This window comes from Solanum verrucosum, unplaced genomic scaffold, assembly GCF_900185275.1.
Source record: "Solanum verrucosum unplaced genomic scaffold, falcon-dt-bn FXZP01000252.1, whole genome shotgun sequence".
Lineage (NCBI taxonomy): Eukaryota > Viridiplantae > Streptophyta > Magnoliopsida > Solanales > Solanaceae > Solanum > Solanum verrucosum.
Window position 1 is genome coordinate 3,974,396 of NW_026019988.1, and position 20,987 is coordinate 3,995,382.

Sequence of the window (20,987 nt, forward strand, 5' to 3'; positions counted from 1 at the left end):
GTATTTAAATTTATTATGTCATGTATTGTATTTGTAAAGTAAAATATTCATCTTATCATTTAAATTTTGTGCATTCTTCATAGTGAAAATCAATAATAATCTCAAATTATCTCTTAAAGAGATGGAAATTGATTTTTTTGTTTGAAATATTGTTAATTCGAGATGAAAGTAGTATATATTAAATAATATATATTTAAAATGTTGTATTACATTTGAAAAGAATTACGAATATTAGGAATTTAATTAAAAGTCTTATATGAAAAATTAATATGTTAGTTACAAATAATAGAAATAATATTAAATTAATGAAAAAGTAAAATAGAGAGGATGACCAAATTTGGAACTACTATTCACCTCTCTATAAATAGAGAATAGAGAGTTTTTTAGAGGGTGATTGGAGACTCAATTCTCTATTTTGCACTCCAAATATAGAGAATGTGCAAAATAGAGAATTGAGAGTAAAATAGAGTGAAATTGGAGATGGTCTAAGTCCACTAAAAAAAGTTACATTTCTATATTTAATAATAATCTCAATGTTCCAATTTATATGACTCACTTTCTTTTTGAGTCAGTCTATGAAAGAATAACACACTTCTATATTAAGTAACAATTTAATTTTAAAATACTTATTTTACCATTAATGAAATGATTTATAGCTGTTGTGTCGTAATTTTACTAACCTTTAGAAAAATCACTTTTTGAAATGTTCTAAGTATAAAACAATTTGAGAAAAATACTTAGAAATGAGTCGCCACTTAATTTTTTAAAGAAATTAAGAAAACTTATAATTTTCAAAGATTTAAACAGAAAAATCATTTGAAAATACCAAAGAGGGTTCGGGGTTCAATTTACACTTCGAGAAGGGTTTAAGCATTCGAAGTGTCTGCTAACATGCGGTTGACCTGCGACTTGACTAAAATATATTTGACTATTTTTAGAAAAAATAAAGATTTAGCATGAAAAACAATAACTTACAATATATTTGATTAACTTGTAGGAAATAATTAAATAAATGAAACATTTTATATTATTTTACTTTTTTGAAAATGGGACCTTAATTGAACCATTTGAATTAAAGACAAGTAATTAAAATATTAACAAAATTAGATTAATTGGTTTTTATTTGAATCATTTTTTAAACTAATAATTTAAACCAAATTGGTTAATCTAAGCATGAAAATAATTTTTAATTAATTGAAGAATAAAAGCAAAGTTTTGACTAACTTTTTGAGAAAAAGTGACAAAGTAAAAGAAAGCCATTTTTCAAAGTTTATTGAAGAAAGATACTTTAACTTAAAATAATTTTAGAATGAGCAAAATGTGTGAAGAAGCGTTAAATAACACATTTTTCAAGAACAAACGATTTAACTTAATTGAGGATGTAAAATTTGACCAATATTTAATTAATAAAATAAATGACCTCAACACAAAAAAAGTATTCAAAGCAAACCAACACAAAGAAAATAACTCGTCTTTTGGGGAATCTAATTAAGTTAATTAAAAATTATAAAGTTAGAGTTAAACAACAAATAATAAATAATCACGATTAAATAATTAAAGAGTAAGGGAGAAATTGAATTTGGGCCTCCTTTTGGGCCAATTTCGCTGAAATTTTTGCCTTCAAACCAATCCCGTTTTTGTATACAGCTGGTGTATATCAGTGTATATCAGCATATGCATAAGCTCTTTTCATGTATCTCTTGCTTCCAAACACCTATATTTCACCTTAGCCCTGTATTTTTGCGTTTTTGACCTGTATATAAGTGTATACAGCTGCATATAGTGTATATTGAATGTGTATAACGTGTATACAGCCTGCTTTTTGGACTTCCGGGGCCTGTTCCAGCTTCTTTTTCACCGAATATATGAGGATGACTCGAAACGACTCAAGGATATGCAAGAGTGGAGTCCAAAGTGAACTCAAATGGAATTTCATATGCAACGAAAAGCGAGTATAAAAATTAGTGTACGAATTAAGGGAACAATTAAGACGTAACTTAAAATTAAGATGAAAGTGGCTTAAATATTTTTTGAGATGCAAATATTACTAAAGTCACTGTTAGACCAAATTAAGACCAAAAGGTCACTAAATTCAACACAAAATAGGAGGTAATAAAATTTATACTAAGGTAATGAAAATCAAGCCACATGGAACTTCCAAAGCACATGCCCACATATATGTATATATGACTAAAATTTATAAGCAATAATTGATGCAATCCAAAGATACATTAAAGAGTTAACATCACCTCATACAATACGAAACTAGCTTTATCTATGGAGACTTAAAGGTTGCCGGTTTGTCATATCAAATGATCAAAATTGAAGACAATAGCCAATTAACTCATTATAGGCAAAGGAAGAAAATAACCACATTTAAATAACTAAACTAGGCAACATAAGCAAATATGTTAAACAATGGCATAATACAAAACAATGTTCATATCACTGTTGAATATTAACGTTCAAGTGAATAACTAAGTTACACAACAAGTTAAAAAATCAGAAGGATATTTTTAGACTTTGGACAAAGATGGGGAGGGCTATTTTTTTTTTTGGAAAATAAGAGTAATCTTAGTTAAATCGTCACATTAAAATGGTAGAGTTACAAGCATCCCGTCATGAGTTTAAATCCAAAGAGATATACACCACTCAAGTTGATTGAAAACAGAGGATAGATATATCTACTACGCGAATTCAAACTAGTGTTAACAAGGAACCTTCACAGTAAGAAACATCAAGGCCATAATTTTTTTTAAGTCTACTCAGCACTCACAAATATGCCTAATTGGATAAGATATTAAAATAAGAACCTAAAGCCATGCTTGGATTAACTAGATCACTGATGACATAATCCTCAAAATAGCATCAGATTTTCGAACAATGAATTTAAATGAGAGCTTTCAGGACATTTCGATAGTAACAAATTAAAACATAGAGGTTAAGGCTGTCTCATTATACACAAACCCATATTACTATTTTAAACAATAATTTCACATTCTGGAAAAAAAAAAAAAGACATACCTTAACACTTAGATACAATTCTAAGGGAAATTTTAACAAAAGAAACAATCACGATTTCAAGAAATTAGTTAATCTAGCTAAAATACTACTCAAAATAAACACACAAGAACACTTTTCTTCAGTTGAGGGGTAAGGGTGTGAAGCAAACTACATGAAGTTTCCACTGTTTTCTCATTCTCAAACCAAAGCAACAATAGACAGTGAGAAATGAGGACATTGCACCATAAAACTAGCTACTACATCATCCTAATTCATGCATTATAGCACTAAGGGAGTTCAACCGGAAATAAACAAATATAGATATGCAACTACTACAACAAACAGAGAACAAATTAACTGAAATAAAAATGAAATGAGAGAAGAGGAGTTGTTACCTTCCAAAGTGCAGCGAACGGAGACGAAAACGAGCGAGGTAACAACGATTCCTCCACCAATCCGCGACTTAAAACCTTGGAAATTCTCAACCAACGAATGGAGAGGGTGGAGCTCAGATTAAAAAAAAAATGGTTCTCTTCTCTGTTTCGAGAGCACCTCTTATAGATTTATATTTCTCTATACCTTGCTATATTATTTTTTCTATCTCCCCTTCTTTTTTTTTTCATCCTCCAATAACAGGGATTGAAAGAGGGAATATATAGAAGGAGAAAGAGTCGTTTTGGGGGGCAAAAACCATTGAGAATTCAAACAAAATTTTCAATCCCTTCTGCTATTTTCGAAACCACAGTAAAATTGATGGGAAATTTCTGAAACGGGAAAAAGGGGATGGGACGACTGCTACAAGGTATGGGCGATTTTGCGAATTTCTCGCCGGATCTGCCGGGATTTTCACGTGAAGAAGAAGAAAATGGACGCAGGGGTCGTCTGGAATTGTATGCGTACTGCTGTACGCTTTGGAACTTGGAAGGGAAAGGGGGATGGGGTCGGTTTGGTGTTGAAAATTGGGCTGGGCGCAGGTTATTTGGTGGACTGCTGAAAAAGGGATATTGAATTGGAATTGTTGAGTTGTTGTTTGGAATGGGTTTCTTTAGGTGGGCTGCTAAGTGGGCTTAAAGGATGGAGTGGAATTTGGCCCGTTTCTTGGCTAAAAATAGGGTCAAAATGTGGATAGGTTTTGCAAATTAGGAAATAGTCACAAGAATTGCAATTATGGCCTATGAAAATTGACAAGTTTGCCAAATTGAGTTTAATTGGTGATTCGACTAAAATTTGAATAAGATGAATTAATATTAATTAATTAACAAACTTCTTAATCTTAACGAAATAAAAATAATTAACTTAATTATAAACTAATTCATTTAAAATATAAACCATTATATGACTAAACTAATTAACTAAATATTTAGTCAAAACAAAATTAATCTTGATGAAATAAAAATAATTAACTTAATCATAAACTAATTCATTTAAAATATAAACCATTATATAACTACACTAATTAACTAAATATTTAATCAAAACAAAATTAATCTTAACGAAATAAAATAATTAACTTAATTATAAACTAATTAATTTAAAATATAAACTATTATATAACTAAACTAATTAACTAAATATTTAATCAAACAATATCTTTTGAGACGGTTTTCGAATATTCATAAAATATACTAATTATATACATAATTATTTAAAACATATATATTATTTAAAAATTTATATAAATGACAAAACTACTTAAAAGTCTTGCAAACTATATAATTATTTTATGGAAATTTTATAAAACTAATTATTTTTAAATCGTTTGAAATTGGAGAAGCTCAAAATGATTAATTTATATTGTGGAGGGTGGTCAAAATTGGGTGTCAACAATAGCTATACTAATATCTCTCACTTATTTTAGACACATTTTTTAAAAAATAATCTTAAAATCCGTGTCAAATCAAACTAACTCAGATAAAATGGGACAAAAGGAGTAATAGTTTAATTTTAAAATGCGAATTTGATCCTTAATGAGATTATTTTAGTCACACAAACAAATATGACTTAGTGCCTATTGAAATCGACTTATTTTAGGTATTTTTAAGTCAGAATAGCTTTTAAACAGTTTTGTATTGTTTAAGTAAAAAATTTAAAAAATGTTTATAAACACTTATTTTTAAGTCAAAATAACAAAAATAAATTCTAACTTATGATTTTTAGCTTATAAGTCAAGCACTCTTATTTAGACTAAATATTTTTAATTTCTTAAATTAATTTTGTGTGGAATTAAACATTACCACGTAAATTGAAAATAGTGGAGTAATAATTTTGATTCTCTATCGTTAGTGAGTTTACTTCTCTGCTATAGCTAGTAGTATATATATACCTCTTATTTCTTAAAAACTCAACAGAAGAAGAATGGATGTTAAGCTTGGTTTTTGTGTACTTGTCTAGCTCCCTAATTCTGCTGGTAATTTTAATATAAAGTTAGGGAAAACATTAACTCTCTCCTTTCCTTCTTTCTTCTCTATAAAAAAAGGTTCCATTTTCATTGAAGGAACTCACAAACCAAACCTTGTTCGATTCTCTAATGACTCTCCACAAGTAAAATCCATGGAAGAAACGTTAAGAGTACTGTGTGAAGAATCACCAATAAAGGGAGAGACAAAGTATTGTGCCACCACATCTATTGAGGCAATGCGCGATTATGGGAGAAAACACCCAAATCGAACCTCTCATAACTAGTACTCACATGAACCATGCATAATCGTCTTCAAAACTATATACTATTTTGAATGATATCCAGAAGATGGTGGCGTGTCATACCATGCCTAGCGTTAATTTACTACTGTCATAACACAGTTAGCAAAAGCAAGGTTTCATTAAGGAATGATGCAATTGCTGCTTGTCATTTGGATACCTCTGATTGGAGTCCATCTCATGTATCCCTAAGAGTACTCGGTATATTACCAGGAACGTCATTTTTTCCCATCATATAGTCTAGTATGGGTTCCAAAAACCATTATCACTACTCCACCTGAAGGATCAATCGGAGTAGCTAGCTAGCTCCACCATCTTCTTAGTTATTTCTTATGCCTCTAGACGTACGCAAAATAATAATGTGTTTTGAATGTAGGGTGTTGTTTGTCTATTTTAGTGGAGATCTACTCCCATGTCCATTGGAGATGAACTTTGGCTTTTATTTGTTATGTTTCATTATTCAGTTGTTTTGATATAGTAAATGCAATGTTTAGCCTCCTATATAGAAGATTTTATGTGTAAAAATTTAATTATTCGTGAAGAGAGTATAAAATTTAAGACAGTGAGGGTAGTAGTAATTTTGAAATCTCCTTCTATGATTTAAATAAGGTAAATCAAACTTAAAATTGCTCCATTATATATTTTTAGGAAGGTTCTATTTTTTCTATTAAAAAGGTTAAAACAAAATTTGAAATATATTTTTATATAATTTTTGTCATTTTGAAATATAAACATTTAGTTATGGTATATATAATTTAAGACTTTTGAATTTTAAGTTACTTAAATGTTTATATTTCAATGCTCATTGATTAGAAAATATTTTTTCATCTAAATGAAAGTCGTGCTCTTCAAAAATTTTACATTATAATTTATAAATTATTTTCTAATTTTGTCCTGACTTACGGTTAATGCATTCATCAATAATTATGACTTTTCATTACTGTATAAGAAATGGCATACACCCAATACATGTTCTCTTTTTGACATGTATAATTTGTAAATTAATAAAATGCTATAAAATAATATAGTGTGGATGTCCACTACACCAAGAAGTTACTACATAACCTCCTCCATTATGAAGATAACCTCCACCTTTATGATCATTATTCTTGTAACCTTTCACCTCCATAACCTCCTCCATTATATTCATGTTTATAATTAACCTTTTGTATGCCTCTATGTTACACTATAAATAGAGGTATAAGGGTTCATATTGTACACACTTGAAGATATGATGAACACTTGAAAGAAAGAAAGTTATCTTATATTGTTCATCTTGTCTTATATTCTTCTTGTCTTCATCTTTATATTGTTCTTTTGTTCTTAAGTTTTACAACACGTCAGCACGAGTTGCTCATTCTCCATCAAGAATCAATGGTAGGTATTTCTTGATTTTTATGAATTATCCCAATAACTTTTCGGTTGCACGGTATACTTCTTATCTTATATATTATTTGTACTAACAAAACTTGTTTTGTGGTTATTTTAAAATGGTTAGTAAATTATGATAATCTTCATAACAATGTTGAGAGAGACTATTAAAATGTTTTAATTTATTTTAACTTGGGATTTTATATGGTTCCAACATGTTGTTCTAATTAATTAGTTTCGTTCATTTTACTCAATTTTAAGTCAAATCAAATTATATTTATGGTATTCAATATTTATTTTTTGGTAATGCATTTGGTTTATTAAGACATTGATTAAGGGAAAGACGGTGAATTCAAGTTTCACAACACCAAGGGGGTAAGACATCGAGTAAAGTCTCGGTGCACCATGATAATAAGAAGTTGGGTTCAAGTCCCATTGATTTATGACCAAAGGCGTCTTTATATGGGTAAGACATTGGGTTTAAGTCCTAATGCACTATAGTGATGACATGATGATGACTAACATAAAGTTATATACTTTTGATTGAAAGTCATGATATTTGCCCAATTAATTTGCTCCATTCTCTTATGTGAATGTGGTAGCAGTGCATAATATGTCAGAAAAATGACAAGTGGTTGAATGTATGAATATGGGTGTGGTAAAATGTTAATGGTCATCATTGTGGTAATTAAAAGGAAGACCATTATGGGTTCTTAGATGGTCCTTCAAATGTAAAGGTAATTTTGTCCATCAAAGTGGTATGAAAGGTTATTGGGCACATTGTCTCTTAATGTGGTCCTTCAAATGTGAATGTAATTTTTATTCATCAAAGTGGTATGAAAAGATATTGGGCACATTGTTGTTGATGCAAGCCAATTTGAAAAGTTTTGTAAATCCTCCATCAAAATAAAGGAATACAAAGTGGTAGTACATTTGGTACATTTGACCTCTTAAAGTGACGTTGAGGTGAGTCACATAAATTTGATAATGCCAAAGCATGACAATGAGTTTCTGATAAAAATTTATGGAGCATGCACAAATAGTTATGGTTCATTTCTTGAAGAAAATGTGACTTGTGTTCGTATGGATAATGACATGCTCATGTATGGTTGGATAAATGTCACATCTCACCTCTACGGGAGGTTTGAGCTATTGAAAAAAAAAAAAATTGACATTGGTGATCATTTTGGTCATATACTTTGAGTACTACACAAATATTGTGGTATGTTTTATTATGAACTATTAGAGGACAAAAGAAAGAAATAATTCTTTTCTATAAAGGTTGTGGTCATGACCAAAATAAATGTTGTTGTGTGGCAACACAAATTTGTCATTGGTTGTCAAGAAATAAGTCTTGCATGTAATAATTTTAACCATGACAATAATTATAATTTTCTCTTTGAAGGAGATGGTCACCATAAGAATGGTGTTGTGAAATTTGTGGCAGTACACAAACTTAATTAAGAGTTTCGGAAGAACTAATTTGTTACTATCTAGAAATGAAAATAGTTCATAATATTGAGGTTGTAGTAAGTCTCAAAAGAAACTTTCTAAGTTTCGGAGGAATTGAAAAAAAAATATTATATTGAGACTGTAAATTATTGAAAGATTAAATATCTTCAGATTACTACAATCAAAGAGGGTTATGAATATTTACCTAAAAGGTTACCCGCCTTTCATTTGTTTGTTGTATACAAATATAACCATGATGATGGAATCGCATACAAAAGTAAACTAGAATTTACTAGAATAAATATTAGTTGGCATAACCGGTTGACCATTTCGGTTCAAATGTGATGCAAAAGAATTGAGAATTCATGGGGTTATATGTTGAAGAAATAAAAGATTCTTCAAGAATTCTCATGTGTTGCTTGTTCTCATTATAAAATTATCATTGTGCCAGGAAAGGTTGGGATTGAATCCCCTGAAATTTGGAACATATAAAAAGGTGAATATGGGCCCGTTCACCTGCCATGTGGACCGCTTACTTTATGATTTAATAGATGCATCTATGGTATGGTCACACATGCATTTGTATCAACTTACAAATTGGTTTTTGTAAGGTTGTTTGCTCGAATTGTTAAATTAAGAGCACTGTTCCAAACTATAAAATTATGTTGATAATGTTGGTTGGTTTAGCAGAAATTGTATTCCACCAATTATAGCTAGACCAATGATTATGAGAACAAATCTCTCAAATAAAATTTGGTATGAAATGGGTTTATTTAATGTGTATGCATCAAGCCAACAAGGTTCTCTCATCACAATTGGTTTAGGGTCAGGAACCAAATAATTTTCATCTAAAAATTTGATGTGTGCACATATGATTTTATTGCTCCACCACGCACAAAGATGGATTCCCAAATGAGGTTGGGGGTGAATGTTAGATTTCCTAACATTAGGGGGAGATATGTTTAGCAGCTGAAATTATGTGTGGGGTAAATTATCTAGATCCTCGTTAAAAAAAATGTGAACTTGAAGTTCAAGAGATAATTCATTTGCAAAATGTTGCAAATAATTTGCTAGATGTATTTGTTGACTTAATATTTTAATCAAGCTACAAATGCTCCAATAAATAGTCCTTGAAGGACATAGTCTATGGTATGCTAGAAGCGTGATAGACCAATCGATTCCAAACGTAAAAATTCTTGAGGAAGGAGAGGAGCAAATTATTAAAATGGTCATGATAATGAGGTAAGTGCTTTGAAAGAACACTATGACATAACATTTCATAAAACCTTGGCAAAGGCTCAGGTACCTGAAAATGATGAAAAATGAAGAGATTTCGATAAGTTATGTCGTATTGGAATCAAGTCAAATGACCGTCGACGGTATATTTGTTATGAAGTAGCACTCAATGCTATAAGTGGTTACGAGGATCTTAAATTCGAATCAATCATATAATGTGGACAGATAAATGATTGGCCAAATAAAATGCACTATTCAAGTATATTTTGTTTCACTTAGAAAAGTGATGTTTTTGAACTTATAGTTCATAGATCAAAATATATGTCAGTGGGGTGCAAATGAATCATTGTGTGAACGTATAACCATAAGATATAAAGTACGGTTTGTGCCTCAGGGCATAAAGGATTTTCGTACAAATCCTGACAATATTAAATGGAGATATATTCTCCAGTAATGGATGCAATGTAACTTGTTTCAGTCTGGCATAGATGAAATACTTGAATATGTATAATGAATGATTATTATGTCTAACTAGACGATGAAGGTTATATGAAAATCCTTGAAGGATTTAAAAAGTCTTAAAGTAATTACATTGAGTACCCAATGATTTTGAGACTGCTTAACACAGAGAAATAATCTTTTTGATCTCATGAAAATGATTTAAAATGTCATGTATTAGTGCAATTGGTGCACTTATAAACTGTTGGTTATGCAAATATTAGAAGATTATTTGATATACACAACGAAAGTTATGTGAATGGATTGCCATATTATCATTCAAGTTATGCCAAGAAACTAACAAATCAAGTGACTCAACACATAGAATATGTGTGATTTTCTTTGAGAAGAAAAGATGAGCTTCAATAAAATTGTAATGATCCATCTCCGAGTCAGAAACTATTTGACTATATAGATGCAGAATATTTATTTGATATGCATAAAGCTTTATCACAAATGGGCTATTTTTTTTACATATGGAGGCACAACAATATCTTGGCATTCAAAGAATCAAACACTAGTAACCACTTCTTCAAATCATGTAAAAATAACATTGATTATGAAGTAAGTCGGGAGTGTGTTTGGTTGAAATCATGGCCTATCATATTCAGGAAGTATATGATTTTCCTTTGGAAAGGAATATTCTAGACAACATATACGAATATAATATATAGCTCGATTGAAAGGAGGATACAATCAAAGGAGACCGGCCAAAGCATATTTCACCAAAATTCTTTTTCACACATGATCTTCAACAAAATGGTGAGATAGACGTTCAAAAAACTCGTTCAAGTGATAATCTTGTAAACTTATTCACTATGGATTGTCAACATCAATATTTAAGAAGTTGTGATATAAGATTGAAATGCATCGTCTCCGAGATATCAGTTTTTATCAGGGGGAGAAAAATACGTGTTGTACTCTTTTCCTTAACCATGATTTTATCCCAATTGGGTTTTCCTAGTAAGGTTTTAACGAGGCAACATTCAAAGCGTATTAAAAGATATGTGTACTCTTTTTCCTTCACTAGGATTTTTTCCTAGTAAGGTTTTAACGAGGCATATTATCTATGGACATCCAAGAGGGAGTGTTATAAAATAATATAGTGTGGATGTCCACTACACCAAGAAGTTACTACATAACCTCCTCCATTATGAAGATAACCTCCACCTTTATGATCATTATTCTTGTAACCTTTCACCTCCATAACCTCCTCCATTATATTCATGTTTGTGACTAACCTTTTGTATGCCTCTATGTTACACTATAAATAGAGGCATAAGGATTCATATTGTACACACTTGAAGATTTGATGAACACTTGAAAGAAAGGAAGTTATCTTATATTGTTCATCTTGTCTTATATTCTTCTTGTCTTCATCTTTATATTGTTCTTTTGTTCTTAAGTTTTACAACATAAAACAAGTTTACATGAATTAATTCGTTCATCCCAGAATTTATGAATTCAAATATCTGCAAATTGAACTAAACAACAGGTTGAAAAAATAGAAGAAAATGCAGTGTTTGTTTTTTTTTAAAAAGTTTTCATGTAGTCCTTTTACTCAAGTGGCATCCTCATCTTTGTATAAAATTTCAGAAGTAAGTTTTGTTTTAAGAATGCTTGAATATTTTTTTCATTTGGTAAACACGACTATCCCTTGCATCTAATTTAATTTTCTCGAAAAAAAATATACTCAATTATTCTAATGCAACACAAAGAAACAGCCATTAAAAATGAAATTTTTTTCTCTCTTTTTTCTATTACCTCCCATATATTATGTGTGAGATTGTAACTATTCATATTGATTTTACTCTTACAAAATGGAACACTTTTTGAAATACTAAAAAAACTAATACAAAATCAACATAACGGAGGAACGACAATCAAATCTAAATACCAATTGAGTTCAATATATGCTAATAAATCACATAAAAGGAAACATTTTAATTTTTTATTTAAAAATTAATAGAGTAGGACTAAATTATGAAAAAAGAAAATAGGAGATGGAGAAAACAATTAATTATCAAAGTAGTAATTCATGTACTTAAAATATTCAAATATAGAATAAATAATCCATATTTGCTGTAAAAAAATTCAGAATACCTTCATTTCTCTATCATCAGTTTATTATTCTTCCTCGTCACATTGGAGAGGAGAGTGATTACTTCACTCATACAAAAACAATGTCCAATAAAACAATAAAAATATAAGACATATAAACATACAATACATTCTTATACTAACTCTCAATTTTCTTTTATGATCTTAGCGAGTGCAATCCATTTTTTTTGTTGAGATGTTAGTTTGATATGTTTGGATTGTATTTTGAATAGTTGGTTTTAAGAAGGTGTGGATGATGAAGATAAGAATAGCATTTTTTTAAAAATATGTGGGCTATAAGGTTTAAATGATTTTTAAGGACAAGGTTAGTTATTTTTTGAAATTTAAATTTTAAATTAATTATTTAGATATTTAATAATGACTAATTTTGTTCTTTTTGCTAAAGGACGTGTGTTCTTCCCAATTTTTACTGTTTTTTTTTTTTGGATTACAAGTTTTTTTTTCTTTCTATTTTTTAAATAATGCATGTTATATTGTGATTATTTTAATTAATAAGTATATATTACAACAATACTTTCTTCTTTGTTAGTATTTGAAATATTTTTTTCCTAAATGATATGACAAATCAATTCTTTTTCGTTATTTCGTCATAAGTTATAAAAATAATTTAAAAAAAATAAATTTAGTTAGTATTATAGATCTTATTTTTATCTTCTTTTAATTAGTATTAAATCAGTTTTTAAAAATGTTGACATTTGTCATTATTTGTGTGAGTTGATGAAGTGTCTATTTTTATTTAAAAGTGTGTATTTAAATAATTGTCTATTATCTAATTATTTATTATTTAAAATTTTAAAAATTTATGACGCTGACATGTGATGTTTTTTCTTCTCCTATTATATATAGATAGATGTTTTCTAGTAAAACTCTTATGTTTTTCAAGTAAACGTGTTGAGTATGCTTTTAATGTATAATAAATAAAACATGTTTGTCCTTTAATTGTGTGCACAAGTGTTTTATTCAACAAATAAGTAAGGATAATGAAAAAGAGAATTAACAATAATTTATTGCTAAATCCTACAAGGGTGTAGATTGTTACTTCCAAACCTGATATTTGAAATCTCTCTATTCTAAATTGACGAGTCTCTTGGTTTCTTGTTAATTTTATAAAATATTTACATAAAATACTTAATTTAGCATAATTTTATGAGTTCACCTATACCATAAAATGGACTGCTATTATTATTTTTTAGAATAATTAGTTATTTAGTTATAAGAAGAATTCAACATTTAATTTATTATAATTATTTTTTTCAATTATAATAAGAGAATATTACAGATTTTTATCGTAAGAAAAGTCTATTATTTTGTTTATTTTATTATTATAGTTCATGTTCCTCTAGCCAAATTGTAACAACAATAGATAAACTAAGTTGTTGTTTTTTGGGGGAAAATATAAACATTATAGTTTCAACTCATATGCTGTGGTTTTTACTAAATATGATGCTTAGAAAAGAAAAATGCATTTTCAAAACTCGTGATCTGGAATATATTTTAAATTTATGTGATTAAAAGATTTTAAAAACTTATGTCTTATGATTCTAAAATGTATCTTAACATTTGTGAGATTATTAAAACTTGTTATTAAGGATAAAATAAAAAAAATTAATTAAATTATTTGTAGAATTTTTAAAAATAACTATTTTTATTTTTATTTTAGAACGAAAGAATACAATATATAAAATATATGTTGTATATCATTGTCACCAACCGGATCCGTGGCGCAATGGTAGCGCGTCTGACTCCAGATCAGAAGGTTGCGTGTTCGATTCACGTCGGGTTCAAATTTCCCGAAATACGGTTCCAATTTTTTTTTTTTCCATTTTCTCTCTTTTTAATAATATAAGTTTTGTCATCTTGTAGTGATGATAATTTTTTTAATGCGATTGTAATATTTTTCATGTTACCTTTTAGATGGATATTACATTAAAATGAGTTGAAAAAAATTAGCGAAGAGCTTTATAAGACATAACACAAGTCGGGTGAGGTAGGTAGGGTTGAGGGAGTTTATCTGGTTAATATTATTATTTTTGTATATATAGTATATGTTGAATCTCATTCGTCTTTTTGTGTGTTTACTTCTGTATATTTGAACCCTTTAAATAAAAAATTTGATATTGTCACTGGACAATAATGATGACATAGTAAGATATGTTGGGCTAAAGCGGACAATATATGCTCTAGGTTAATTGGGCTATGGTGGTGAGGCAAACCGCGGGGAAGATGTTGAGTCCCTAAGGGGTTAACAGAGGCGTATCCGATGCTTATTATGAAGGGTAGTTCAGTGAGGACGAGTCATAGAGAATAACTGATAGATTTCTAGGTTAGCAAGTTCTAAAAAAAGGAGTCGTATCTTTAAGTGAATCTCATAGCCAAATATAAGAGGACCTTAATGAGGAATTTTATAATACATAAGCAATTATGATGAAGTTGCATAATGATTCGGACACTAAATTAAAAATTGAAATAAATTGTGATTGGTATATATATATATATATTTAATTTATTATAACCTTAGATGCATAGCCGTAATAAGCGGACATAGGGAAGTTAACTTTTTTCTTTTTTACTTTTTATATGAAAAACTAACCTTTAAATTATTGAGAGAAACAACTTTCTTTTTCTTGAATTTGTTCAAATTTCTAATTATCTATGATCCTTGTATTTGAAGAATTTGGGATCTTCAAATATAATTTGGAAGATCCCATCAAAAGAACATGCGAATAAGGTAAAAGTAATTTCTTTTTTCCTTTATAGTTGCTAAACCGCGGTGAAAAAAGAAAAAAAAATCAGGTGCAACGATAGAGGTGACTCGAAAAAATTCTATTTTTTTTAAAAAAAAGATGAAGATGAGGGTTAAAATGAGCCTAATGTGTTTCATGGTTTTGATCATGGCAACACAAGTGACTAGCTTTGTGGGCATAACATGGGGCAGGCAACAAACACAACAATTGGTTCCATCAATGGTTGTTGATTTGCTTTTACAAAATAAGATTCCACAATTGAGATTAATGACTTCAGGATATGATATCATTGAGATATTTTCAGGAACTAATATTAGCCTCAGTGTTACTATGGGAAATCAATTTGTGTGGCAAGCAAATAGAAATGATCTTGCATATGTATGGGTGAATGATAGAATCAAGGATCCAATCAACAAAGGTGTGAATATAGTGTAAGTAACCATCTTCTTTTACTTTTTCTTTTTATTTTTACTTGAATTGTTGGAAAAAAAAAAGTCTCATAACGAACCTAGATACGATTCCGAAACTTATCTAGCTTCTTATATAGATTAGCTAGCTTCTTAGAATTGAGTTAGCTAATCCTAAAATTTATTAAACATTGTATCAGAGTTGGATCTGATGTGGCCCCCCAAAAATTCGTACAATTGCTAGGGTGGAAATACCCCTAGTAAATGAATGGATTCTTGGGCTCCTTGTAAGTTAGGCCCAAGGGCAAAATCTGACATGATATCAGAGTCCGGTGCAGACTACCTACGAAGGTTGTGAATATACTCCTTATTTATGATTGTGTACGATTTGGACAATTTTTTTCACGTTTTTTTAGTAGTATTGAAGTCTCTTTAGTTATTAATTATACTTTGTGATTTCATTTCTTTCAGAGAAGTAACCGTTGGTTCAGAACCATTTTCGAATACGTTCTTAAAAGAGGCAAATAACAATCAAGTGGTGCCCGTGTTAAAACTCATACGAGAAACCCTTGATGATATGAAGTTAGGACATATCAGAGCGACGACCGGCCATGGCATGGATGTGTTAAAGGTCTCAAAATTTCCATCAGAGGCAGACTTTCGTGATGACATTAAAAAACCTATGCTTGAATCCCTAGAAGAGTTCAATCGAACCGGAGTCCCTTTTGTTCTCTACATGTTCCCTATTCATTTTGTTAAAGAGATAATGAATTACACCATGGAATTCGCGTTCATGGATAACAAGAGTGGGTTCAAAATCGTAGATGGTAATATTACATACACAAATGCAGTGGAATTAATGATTGATTCTCTTGCGTGGGCATTAAAGAAAGCAGGATATCCTGATATGAAAATTATGATTGGTCAAATTGGATGGCCTACCGATGGATATCCACATGCAAATATTAAAAATGCAGAAAGATTTCATAAGGGGTTATTAAAATATGTATCATCAAAAAAAGGGACACCACTTAGGCCAGGGCCTCTTGACATATATCTTCATAGCTTGTCAGATGAGAATGAATTTCGTACAATATTTGGTACATTTCAAAGGCATTGGGGCATTTACAGGGCAGATGGAAATCCAAAGTACAAGATTGATTTCTCATTACAGGTACGAGTGTCAAATGGTCGATTTGGTTTGAATTAGGTGCCTATCAACCATTTTTCCATTTTGTAATTAAAAAAAAAAACAGTGTATCATAATGATAGTAACTATTTTTCAAAAATGACTATTTATGAATTTTAACCGAATTTGAGCAATTCAAAATGACGTAAATCAATAAATAGGTCATTGTCCAACCATGTTCAAGAGTTAGTTGACCAATATAGTCTAAATTAATAACTAGTCATATTTTTTGTAAGCTAACTTTTATCATCTCTAATTACAGGATCGTGACGAGTATCCTACAGAAGCTAAGGGCATTGTGAAAATGCCAAATAGATGGTGCAAGTTCAATGGGGACACATCAAACATGTATTTGGTGAACAAGAATTATGATTTAGCATGCAAAACTGCAGATTGTACACGACTGGAAAAAGGAGCTTCATGTGATGGACTCAAATTCGAATCTAGAATTTCTTATGCTTTTAATGCATTTTTCCAAAAATACAAACAATCATTAGAAAAATGTGATTTTGATGGTTTAGGTAAAATTGTAGCAACAAATCCCTCTGTGGAAAATTGTGAATTTCCCATTGAGATATTGGCATTCCAAGATCAAATTGTTCAAAATGGTATGGTTTTAAGAATTTGAAGAACAAAAATAGAAATGGAATTGTATTTTAATTCAATTGAGTTTTAAGTAATACTATATTAATATTGTCAGTGTAAATAATTTTACACTGTCAGGTTATCTTATGTGTTATAGCAGGTAACATATCTTATTTTCGAGATTTCAGTTCTCACATTTTCAAAGAGTACTTATTTGTTGATATATCTTTTGAATGACCTGATGATGTAAAAATTATTTATACTAATAATGTATAGAACTTAAACTCCATTTGAGTATAGGTCAAATTTTTCCTCTACCACAAATCAAAATCATTGTATTTCATTTAATGAGTGTGAAGAACATGTTGTTATTGACCAAATAAAGTATAAATTTTCCCATTATATTAAGGTTGTTGCTCTTTTGGTTTCAGAATTGTGTTTTTTTTGTTCTAAGTCCACTATATGGCATTGCAGCCAAACTTCTTGATGGAAGTGTGTGCTTAATCTTGAGTTAATTAATTACTTGATGGCTACCTAAATTATATATAAAAAAAAATCAGTATAAGTCATCTTCTATTTTATTTTATTTTGGTCAAAATACGTTAGTTCCCCTAAATTTGTCCGGAAAACTCGATTGCACACTATTTTCTTCGTCCAAAATATTTGTCACAAATTTCTTTTTAAGAGTCAAGCGATGTAAATTTTAACCAACATTTTAAAATATGTTATTCATCCTATTGATATGAGAATATGATCAAACAATAATAAAAAAAATATATTTACACGCCTTCATTTTCTTTTTGCCATATCAACATTTGCCCAGGAATTATTTTTATTTATTTCATATCAAATAAGATTATAAGAATATGTGTTTAATAAACGTCTGTAAAGTTACTATATGCAACCGATCGACATTTTCAAACACGCTAAGGGAAATTTATGTATTTTGCCTTCTTATAATAATAAAATATTTATATATATATATATATATATATATATATAGACACTCCAACTTCTGGTGGGACACTTACATCAAGTCCTACAATATGTTGTGATGGGTTACTGGCAAAGTTGCGTGTTAAGGATTTTATGCTGAATAGGACATGGGATGAAAGAACACTTGGTGCTGTTAGGCTTTTTGTCGGTTTTTTTTTTTGGGATTTGGAAGCATGTTGGTTGTGATTTGTGATGATCCTTATCGTGAGGTATGCCTTGGTTGTTGTTATTATTGATTGATTTGATCATGTTAGGTCTTAATCTATGTTTAGACTAGTGTTTGCCGTAGAGTTGCGTTATTTGGAGTTGTTTGGCCTTAGTTTTGTCCCAACGTTGTTTCGGACGACTTAACTTCCTGTAGACTGGTGTAGTAGACTACTTCCTGTAGACTGGTGTAGTAGACTTGGGTCTGATAGAATGAGTCTCATGTTAGGCGTTAACTCAATTCTAATGACCTTCTATCCATTTCACTCTATTTTTGCAGCCCCACAATTTTACAGTTGAGATATCAAGCTTTGCTTGGCGACTTAGGACTGGAGTTGGTTCGGCTTGGATTAATATACTAATCACCTAGGAGTGGACGTCGTTCCACGGTGGTTCTATGATGATGATTTGACATGGGGTCCTTCAATAGTTATTATAGTCACAAATTCAAGGTTCGGGCATTTGATCTATAGCCGCAGTCCATGATTCGGGATCTTTTATCCTCTACAAAGTTGATATATATTGGATAGACCTTATTGGTTTCTTTGGAGGCCTATTGCGATTCGAGGTCCGGGCTATGCATTTCATGGATTGGATGAGCTTATTGGCCCTTTTGGAGGCTATATGTGGTTAAAGGTCTAGGTTATGCACTCTTTGTCTATGGGCGACTCTTATTGGTTACTTGGGAGGCTATAAGCGGTTCGAGGTCTGGGATACACTTTCTCTGGCTTTGGACTCATCGGGTTCTGCTCTTAGTAGTGTTAGCCATTCTCTGTACCCGTCGGGCCTATGAGGGTCCGTTCAAGTTTTTACTTATCTTGCGTGCGAGTGTACCTTCTAGGTTTATGGGGGGGGACTAGGTTTAGTTAGTTGTACTTATTTTATTTCTGTTCTTAGTACACGCATTTGCATCTCATTTAAATTTCACTTTTTGACCTCTGTTTGTGTTTTATTCCAGTATTTCATATTGTTTTTACTTTTCTTGCTCAGTCGGCCCATGATGTCTACTTGTTACGATCCAGGGGTACCCCTAGATGTAACATGGTGTACTTGACCCCGAAGGGGTCTCATACAATCCCTTAGCATATCATAACATAGGATAATAGAAAAGTACGGAATATTTAAAAACTTTACCCATACAATCGAAGTCATTTTCATAAAAGCAAGCGGAAGTCTTTACTACACTTTGCCTCAAACCATCTAATACAACTTTAGAATAAAATTCTTGGGACACAGCCCATACAATAGTCTCAACATGAAAATAAAAGACATAAAGGAAATAGTGGGTGTTTTCCTCGAAGCTATGAGGACTCACCAAAATTTTCAACTCCTTGCAACTTCTAGAAACCTATCTCCAAGAGTAGAACCCAATCTCCAAACCCTACATTTGAATAGAATGTAGGCAAAGTATGCGTTAGTACAAAATGTACTAAATATGTTAGCTAGCACAATCACAAGGGCATAAGACAAGGGTTAGTCAACATAAGACATAATCCATAATCATATGAAATACTTCATGAAACATAAACTATAAGCATGAGAGACAATATCATAATAATAAGCAACGTCTCCAACATAAGCATCATATAAGCATTATTCAACTCTTAGTCATCTATACCATATTAGAACCACTCTCAAGTAACCTCAAAGCATACTTGTGCAATGCATGAATATCATCCCATAATACCACCCAAGCTAAGTATCCCTTTTTGGTCATCTTGAACATAGTCTATATACATGGTCAAGTCTTTAAGTTTTTCTACCATAAGAGCACTATACTCCTAAGAAACCTTAAAGCACATTTGTGCAATGCATGAAAGGCATCCCATACTACCGTTCACATTAAGCATAACCTTGAAGTCACCATATGCATACTTACCATTCATTTGGTCTCATTCTTAGCTTACTTCATATAGACAAGGGAACTATCACCTTAAATCAATCATATCACAGAAGACAACTATAGTAACAACCCAAGCTAAGTCTACACTATATAAGAGAACACTCCATAAGTAGCTTCAAGCCATACTTGTGCAATGTATGAATATCATCTTATATTACTATCCACACTAAGTACCACTTCTCTTTACTATATGCCATTAGTCATTTAAGGTACTTCTCTATTTAGTACAAGGCAAGTCACAACACATGAATGGATTATATTTCTCAATTCAAGGCTTCCAAGGAATAACCCCCTAATAGGCTAGACCATGCTATCATCTTACTAACATAACTATATTATGCTAAACTAACTACCTTGGAAGGCACACTACCATGCAAGTCCAAGCTATTCTAGGAAGGGTACAAGTGTTCCATCCTAGCAACAATGAAATAGTCCTAGTCCAACTAAGTCATGCTACCCTTACAAGCATACTATGATGCTAATGCAAGCTACCCTTAGGAGAGTATAAGTCCTCTATCCTATGCTACCCTTTGGAGAGTATAAATCTTCTATCCTAAGCTACCATGAAATGGTCTTGGCCA

At 30.7% G+C, this 20,987-nt stretch overlaps 2 protein-coding genes, 1 long non-coding RNA gene and 1 other non-coding gene across 6 annotated transcripts in view; 2 read left to right on the top strand and 2 right to left on the bottom strand.

Moving 5' to 3' along the window:
• LOC125819013 (uncharacterized) overlaps positions 1-20,987 on the bottom strand; it is a 513,298-nt gene that overhangs the window by 190,855 nt on the left and 301,456 nt on the right. The gene's annotated exons all lie outside the window — the stretch shown is intronic.
• LOC125819033 (uncharacterized) overlaps positions 1-20,987 on the bottom strand; it is a 231,012-nt gene that overhangs the window by 9,952 nt on the left and 200,073 nt on the right. The gene's annotated exons all lie outside the window — the stretch shown is intronic.
• TRNAW-CCA (transfer RNA tryptophan (anticodon CCA)) lies at positions 14,091-14,162 on the top strand. The gene has a single exon. It is a non-coding gene; the product is annotated as a tRNA-Trp (tRNA).
• LOC125818993 (glucan endo-1,3-beta-glucosidase 8-like) lies at positions 14,975-17,398 on the top strand. Its single transcript, XM_049498503.1, has 3 exons — positions 14,975-15,553; positions 16,001-16,703; positions 16,981-17,398. Exons 1-3 carry the CDS (start codon positions 15,222-15,224, stop codon positions 17,344-17,346), a joined length of 1,401 nt encoding a protein of 466 aa, XP_049354460.1. The 5' UTR covers positions 14,975-15,221; the 3' UTR covers positions 17,347-17,398.

What these genes read in the sequence shown, in the direction of transcription:
- LOC125818993 (XM_049498503.1), top strand. Translation starts at nt 15,222, where the DNA reads ATGAAGATGAGGGTTAAAATGAGCCTAATGTGTTTCATGGTTTTGATC. An exon ending in AACAAAGGTGTGAATATAGT is followed by an intron (nt 15,554 to 16,000) that starts GTAAGTAACCAT and finishes CATTTCTTTCAG; the next exon opens with AGAAGTAACCGTTGGTTCAG. An exon ending in AGATTGATTTCTCATTACAG is followed by an intron (nt 16,704 to 16,980) that starts GTACGAGTGTCA and finishes CTCTAATTACAG; the next exon opens with GATCGTGACGAGTATCCTAC.